Source organism: Heloderma suspectum, chromosome 9 (assembly GCF_057233095.1).
Source record: "Heloderma suspectum isolate Gila_16-S chromosome 9, 16-S_ref, whole genome shotgun sequence".
In the NCBI taxonomy this organism is placed as follows: Eukaryota; Metazoa; Chordata; class Lepidosauria; order Squamata; family Helodermatidae; genus Heloderma; species Heloderma suspectum.
In genome coordinates this window covers 894,298-901,450 of record NC_139466.1, presented here as the reverse complement: position 1 = coordinate 901,450, position 7,153 = coordinate 894,298, and the positions used below count along the sequence as shown (strand labels likewise).

Here is a 7,153-nt window from a genome sequence, read left to right as displayed (position 1 = left end):
GGGAGCTTGGCTCTCACTACCAGTTGCTGGGGAACCTGGGTGGGAGGTGCTGTCGCCCTCACGTTCTACTCATGGGCTTTCCCACAGGGCATCTGGTTGGCCACCGTGGGAACAGAACGCGCACTGGATGGCCCCTCAGTCTGATCCTGCTTCAGGGCTCTTCTGATGTTCTTGTGGTGTGCTGGGATTAGCCCTTTGTGCTGTTATGGGGATATGAGTGGGATGGTCATGGATGTGCGAGTGGCCATTTTTCTTTTCTCCATCCGCAGATGAACCCTGGGAATGTGAAGGCAGAAGCCTGTGCAGCCAGTGTCTTGTTTTCTGAGCCTTCATGTTTGTATGCCAAGGTAAGGCTTGTGAGCTAGATGCAAATTGGAGATAGGATAACCCACCGTGGCAGGTCTTGTTATTTTCACCCTTCGCTGATGCAACCATTGCCCGATGGACACATGAGGCCGCCCAGTCCCACCAACGGTCCATCAAGCACAGTGGCTTCTACTCTCCAGAGCCCCCCCCCTTCCTTGGAAATCCATATTGGACTGGAGAGGAGGTTGGGGTTGGAGTTGGATCCTTCCGCAGGCAGCGCTTTCCATCCCTGCCTGAGCCAAGAATCCTCCTCTGGAGCCCTCCTTCTTTCTACGGGGGAAATAGCCATTGTCACGGATCCTTCCATAATGGCGCACCCAACTTGCCAACCTATACTCAAGATTGAGTGTGAGTTGGTGTTGAAACGTGGGTTGTGTTGTGTGAACCCAGCCATGCTAACAAACCATGGTTTGTTAACCACAAACAACCCACACTTCACAACCCAAAGCAAACTGGATTCTCTTTGTGTATTGTTCGTGGTTAACAAACCATGGCTTGTTAACATAGCTGGGTTCACACAACACAACCAACACTTCAACAACACCCCATACGCACGGCTGAGTCTTGCGTGAGCCCAGCCATGCCTTTCAAGGAAGGCCCAGAGGCAGTGAAGACAGGCACATGCCACCCTGACCCCTGCACTACAGCCCCCAGGAAACCGTGCTGCAGAGGAGGCGATTTAGCCGCCCTCGCCCCACTCCCTTTCCGAGATCGGGCCGTCCGGTCGGCGAGGCCCGCCTCTCCTCCTCCTCATGGCGTCTGTGATTGGCAGTCACGGGGGCGCGGTCGGGCAGGTCGCGCGGCTGCTCTGGCTCCGCGGCGGCGGCGGATCCGCTGAGCGGGGCGCGGGCCGGGCTGGCGCTGGCCGGCGCGGGCCCTTCGGCGGCGGGCGCACGTGCGCGGCTCACCCGCGAGGAGCCGGGCGAGGCCTGAGGCCAGGGCGGGGGCGCCGGCAGGGGCGCCCGCCGGGCTGCCCGCGTGCCGCCGCCGCCACGGCCCGGGAGCCGCCGGTGCAGGCGCGGCGCCTCTCGCTCTCCCCGCGGGTCTGTCGAGGCTACGGCGCCTCCACCGTCGGCCCTGCCCCTTCCGATCCTTTGACGCGGACGCTCGACCGGGCGGGGGCGGCGAACGTGCGCCCCGAATTCGCCGGGCGGGAGCGACGGGATGCCGGGGATCCCTCCCGGCCGCCGGGCGCTCCGCGGAATCCCGCGAGCCGCGCGGGGAAGGGCGCCCCCCGCCCCCCTCCGGGCTCTCGGGAACGGGCGCTTCCCCGCCCGGGCGCTGCTCGCCCGCCCTGCTGCCGTCGCGGCCGGTGGGTACCACATTCCTGCGTGTGGAGCGGATGACGTCAGCAGCATCCCCATCGCTGCATCCCTTTCGCCTCCTCGCTGTTGCTATGGCGACCTCCTCTCGCTACCGGGATGGTGTATTTATAGAGGGAAGGCGCTCCTTTGGCGGGGGAGGGGGCCGTGGGTCCTGGGCCCACCAGAATTAATCCATTGGTGTGGCTCTGGGGTTCTCCATTTGCACAAAGCAGGGGTGTTGTTTTTGCGGGGAGTGGGTGGGTGTGTGGGATTGCTCTTCCACAGCTAATGTGGTGCTCACACCTCTCTCGGAATGGAGAAGCGGGTGTATGAGAGTGTGTGCATGTGCATGCGCCTGCCTGCCTGCCTGCAAGATGGTCATGTCATTGACATAATTCCTTCTTTGTCACACTGACTGTTTTTCTGCTGGCTTGGGGGCGCCTCCCGCACCCACCCACCTCTCTCTCGGTCTTGCTGTCGTCAGCTGCCCTTTTCATTCACAGCATGAAATATTACTCATGTTTACGGTGGTGCTGAAAGACTCCTCCCCTGCTGTGTGCAGACTTGCTGGCTTGATACACCCCAGGGGGCTGTGCTTTTTTGGAAACTGCCTCTGGCTTACAAGATCCCGTACAGCCGGATTGCTCCATGCTTGACTGATGGCGAGGCGATGCAGGGATGCCGAGCGAGACGGTTTGTTTGTGGTGTTAGTGCATTTAAATGGAAGCATCTGTGGAAGGTCAGAGCAGCATCCACAGCTCAGCACTGGAATACTGTGAAATATCGCAAAAGATGGGGGCGGGCAGGGGGAGAAGCAGCTCTTTTGGCAATGCAAAATCTAGGATTCTGGCATGGAAAGCAGACCACCCATTCTGTGTTCTAGACAGAGGAAACAGAGTTTTTGGCGGTTCATGAGCAGCTCCCCAGGCTTCACAAGAATCTGGGGGTTCTCACTTGAAATGGGTGTTTCCCACTTCAAGATGCTGGAATGTTGCCAGTTTTGAAGAGCTGGGAGCTTGCTGGGGTGGTCTTTGGATTTCCTTCAGACGAGGAGGGCAGTGCTGAGCTGGCAGGTGGATGCCTGGGGGAACTGGAGCTCTTGAGAACCTTGCTGAGTGGGGGTGGGGTGGGGTGGGGTGGGGAGAAGAGGGATAGGGGACAATGTTTGGTGGCTGCGGTGTCTGGGACTGACTCGTTCTCTTCCCAACAGATGGGTGAGGCCCCCAAGTGACTGGATGAAGACGTAACATGGCGAGTAAGTGCTTTCCCCCAACCCATCGCCAAAGATTTGGGGTGGGTTTCTTCCCCCTCTAGGGATGAAGATGGAAATAAGAGGATTCTAAGGCAGGACGAGAAAGAGGAAGCAAGCTGGAGTCTCTAGCAAACGGCCATCTTAATCCACTGCATTCCAGAACTCCTCAGTTTGTAGACAGGAAAGGCAGATCCCTCAAGCCCACCATTGGCCAGCGAGAGGCAAGTGCCTTAGAGGAAGTATGACAAATAGTTAATGCAATGAGCCAGTTGTGCTGTGGGCTTGATAGAGTGCCCCCCCCCGCATGTGTAAACATGGGAGCGGCTTATCTGAGCTTGGCCTTCCTTGCTGAAATGGCGAGCGAGACGAAACGCGGCGTGGGCTGCGGTGTGGTGGGGCTGGAAGTGGGTGGAGAAGCGGCTAGTGGAGAAGAGCTCCGCTGCCCACTGCTGGGATGGCCAGGATCCCAGGTGGCCTCTGCAGGGGGCTCGTGGGCCAGCCTGCAGCTGCGTGCCTCTGCGTTTCAGCCTTCCTGGCCGCTCAGAATGCCCACACGGTCCTCAAGCGCTTCCCCCGAGCCAACGGCTTTCTGGAGGAGTTCCGTCAGGGCACCATTGAGCAAGAGTGCGTGGAGGAAATCTGCAGCTATGAGGAGGTCAAGGAGGTCTTTGAGAACAAGGAGAAGACGGTAGGTGTCTTGCAGGGGAAGTGGGCAGGCGGGCAGGAAGAGGCAGAGTGGTGTGTGCGTGTCTCCCCTCCCTGCCCTGAGATAAAGGTTTCCCTTTGCCAGCCCACCCCTCCCCTCTGCCCTAAGATGGCTGTGGTGCAACCCCTTTGCTGGGCGGATGGTTTGGTCACTGATGCTGCAGCAGCCTGGGAGAGGGGAGACCCAGGGCTGGGTCCGGGTGCCTGGGGGGGGCGCCCTTTGTGCGCGCTTGTGTGTGTGTAGCAGTAGAGTTCATTTCATTGTTAGCATCTTTTATTATGCATAAAACGGCCTGATGTGCAGTAGACATTGTACAAAAGTAGAAAGATGAGTTGTTTCCTGCATGATGTGAATTGAGAGCTGGAGGGGAAGCAGAAACGTTGCACAAGCTGGGGAAGAAAGAGTTAAATGGTTTTGTTGTTTTTAGTTTAGTTCTTTGGCTTCTTTATGCCACTTTTCAAAGTCCCAAAGTGTTCAGGGTGGGACATAGATAGAGAGGTGTGTGTGATTGGGCGAGGAGATATTACCATTTCTGGCTGCGATTGTCTTGTGAAATGGACAGAATCTCACAGAACGTGTTGTGGCTTTTGCCTTGTTTGGCCATGTGCCGCTGGCCCAGCATCCTTACTGCCTGCCTGCCTTCCCCCGTAATGCATGGTGGGGGGCCACGGTGCCTGCCAGGGGGGACAATGGCTGACGGGGACATCTTTTCACCCCCCTGCAGATGGAGTTTTGGAAAGGGTATGCCTACTCTGTCAAGGCCCCGGCGGATGGTGCCGGCCGCTCGGACGCCATGTACGTGGTGGTGCCCCTGCTAGGTGTGGCCCTGCTGATCGTCATCGCCCTCTTCATCATTTGGCGGTGCCAGCTGCAGAAGGCCGCCCGCCACCACCCCTCCTGCGCCCAGAGCCGCTACCTGGCCAGCCGAGCGGGGCGCAGCCTGCCCAGAGTGATGGTGTACCGCGAGGCCACACACAGCCAGGCTGAAGCCCACTGCCAGCGGGACTCAAGCAACAGAGGGGCCAGCGATGGCCGACGGGGCCCAGGCTCCGCTGGCCAGGCAGAGCGGACCCCCCGCCCCTGTGATCGCCCTGTCTCGGCCCTGGCCAGACTGTCCAGTGCCGCCCCGCCCCCTTCCTACGAGGAGGTGACTGGGCAGCCTGACAGCAGCAGCAGCGGCGGCGGAGAAGAGGCCGGCCTGTCATACAGCGACCCGCCGCCCAAGTATGAGGAGATTGTGGCTGCTGCGGCTGCCGCCCCTGGGAAGTAGGTGTCCGAGCGCTGCTCTCCCAGTTTCCTCTTGGCCAGGCGAGGCCCTCGCAGAGAAGCCTGATTTCCACGCTCGCTGGAAGCCCCAGCGGCCGCCGCGAATGCCTCCCTTCCTCGGCTGGGGTGCTGCAGAGGCGCCCAAGGCTCGCGCATCGGGTGCGCCCCCTGTTCTCTGGCAGGGTGCCATAGAGGCACGGGAAGCTTGGGCCCCTGGGACCTCCTTCAGCCTCCCTCCCCAGGACTTCTCTGGGAGGTGCCCTTGGGCTGGCGATGAGGGGGGTGCTTGTGTCGTTCTCCAAGAGGGGAGCAGCCGCGAGAGACAGCAGAGGCGGGGGCTGCCTGGGCTAGGGGCGCTTCAGCGTGGATTATCTCCAGCATTTGACCCTGCTGCTGGCGAGAGCTCCCCTGTGCCTGTCGGCTGGAGCAGATGGTGCTGGGACACTGCCAGGAGAGCAGGGGGACTTTCCAGCAGCTGGAGGCCCCCTGATAAGCTTCTGGCCTGGCTTCTTGGTGTGGTGGGGAGGGGAGGGGGCTGCTGGTCACTGCTGGCATGCATCTCTCCTGAGGAACTGCTGACTGCTCCTTATCTGCTCAGCGCTGCGTGTGCCGCCTGTCCCTCCTTTCGTCCTGAACGGCTTTGCCAGCCAGGGGAGGGAAGGAGAGACACCCTCTCCTTTTGCTCTACCTGTGGAATGCTTCCTCTGACCAACCACGCACGCACTCCTGTGTGGCTGTGCGCACGCTCGCTCCACCTCCTTCCACCCCTCCAAAGAAAACTTCCACCCTCTTGGAAGTAGCCCAAAGGGAAATTATGATTGCACCCACAAATCCTTTGTCTTGATGGTTGCCACTGTCTGACATGTCTGTTGAGCAAACCTACACTGGAAAGGTGTGTGTGTGTGTGTGTGTGTGTGTGTGTGTGTGTGATGAAAGTACTGGCCCTTCTGTCTCTTTCAGTCTGCTGGAGGGGGCTGGCCTCTCCTCTTTCCCCTTTTTGTTTAGGAAGGGTGTCTCTCCCTTCCTTCCCATGTTCTGGAGAAGCATCCCTGCACATTCCCTCGCTGAGGGCATCTGAGTAGGGTCGCTTGTAGCAGTGACCTGAGGCCACTGCCGCTTGCCAGGCATTCGACCTCCCTGCTTTGCTCTCGGATTGGACTGTCTTCCCTGAGTGAGGCAGCAGTGGCCAAACATCCCCTGCTGCAGTCCGAGCTGTCCCCCACTGGGTGCTTTTGCTGTTCTTCCTCTTTGCTCCCTGTAGCTGTTTCCAAACTGCCCCATGTGTCCTCCTGACTGATTCGGGAGACACCCGTGCCACCCTCCCCGCCCTCCTCCTCCTCCTCTGTTATTTGCTTTAAACTCTCTGTCATTTTGGCTGCGTTCTGTACAGTCCTCTCACGGTTGTCAGTATCTTCCAGAGAAAGTGAGGGCTGGAGCACAGCACACTTCACGACCTGAGGCCTAGGCAGGGAGGGGATGCGCTCTGTGTCCTGCAGATGATGCTTCCTTTGCCACAAGCAGAGTTTGTCACTTTTTCCAAGACGAGCTGCTGCTGCTATGGCTTAGACTGCGACTGATGGTTCCCGCTCTGTCCTCCACACAAAAGACATGCCGGCACGCCTCCTTCTCAGTGGTGCTGAGGCATAGTCCTGTTGTGTATGTGTGCCGCTTTACTGTAGTTATACATTTTGTTTAAACCCAAAGAAACTTCATTTAACACGGGGAGTAGATTGTTTTTTACACTGTGCCACAAAACTAATGCAACCAAATCAACAGTGAATAAAACCACGGCGACAGCAGTGCAGAAGTACAAAAAACGACGCAAGTCCCTTCTCTCTTCCCCTCCCCTGCACCTGCCTGGTGGTGAGGATTCTGCCAAACCCCTGGCTCTGGGCACCCTGGGTTCCTGCTGAGGGTGGCCACTGTGTGTGCATGCATGGGAGGTGTGTGGGGGGTCTGACTTCAGCTGCCAGAGGTCTGCAGAGGCAGGGGAGAAAGCCTGGCTTCTAGTCATCTGACATGCTGCTTGCTTCAACGAGTGTATTGGGGGTCTGTGGGTTTCTCCTCCATTCTGTTTTGGGGGCACTCTGGTGACCCCCCCCCCGTTATTTTGGCTCATCTCCTTTCAGGGGCAGAACAGCAGCATATGAAACACAAACCAAAGAAAGCAATTTGTGTTGTCTTCATTCTTCCAAAGCTTGAAGCAGTTTCCAAAACAAAACGTGAAATCAGTTGAGCCAGTTTGGCAAAGGATCAAAC

The 7,153-nt window shown here is 58.5% G+C and overlaps 1 protein-coding gene across 2 annotated transcripts; it reads left to right on the top strand.

The window, feature by feature from the left end:
• Positions 1–2,316: 2,316 nt before the first annotated feature.
• On the top strand, positions 2,317–6,705 carry PRRG3 (proline rich and Gla domain 3). Of its 2 annotated transcripts, XM_084813419.1 has the most exons (4): positions 2,317–2,363; positions 2,881–2,925; positions 3,450–3,610; positions 4,353–6,705. In XM_084813419.1, exons 2-4 carry the CDS (start codon positions 2,919–2,921, stop codon positions 4,896–4,898), a joined length of 714 nt encoding a protein of 237 aa, XP_084669545.1. In that variant the 5' UTR covers positions 2,317–2,363; positions 2,881–2,918; the 3' UTR covers positions 4,899–6,705. The 2 variants fall into 2 exon arrangements, with proteins under 2 accessions (XP_084669545.1, XP_084669544.1); XM_084813418.1 differs by lacking the exons at positions 2,317–2,363; positions 2,881–2,925 and having other exon boundaries at positions 3,277–3,610.
• The last annotated feature ends 448 nt before the right edge of the window (positions 6,706–7,153 follow it).

Excerpts from the sequence above, each read along its gene's own strand:
- PRRG3 (XM_084813418.1), top strand. The coding sequence starts at position 3,377 with ATGGCCAGGATCCCAGGTGGCCTCTGCAGGGGGCTCGTGGGCCAGCCT. Across the intron at positions 3,611-4,352 it reads TTGAGAACAAGGAGAAGACG|ATGGAGTTTTGGAAAGGGTA; the intron begins GTAGGTGTCTTG and ends ACCCCCCTGCAG.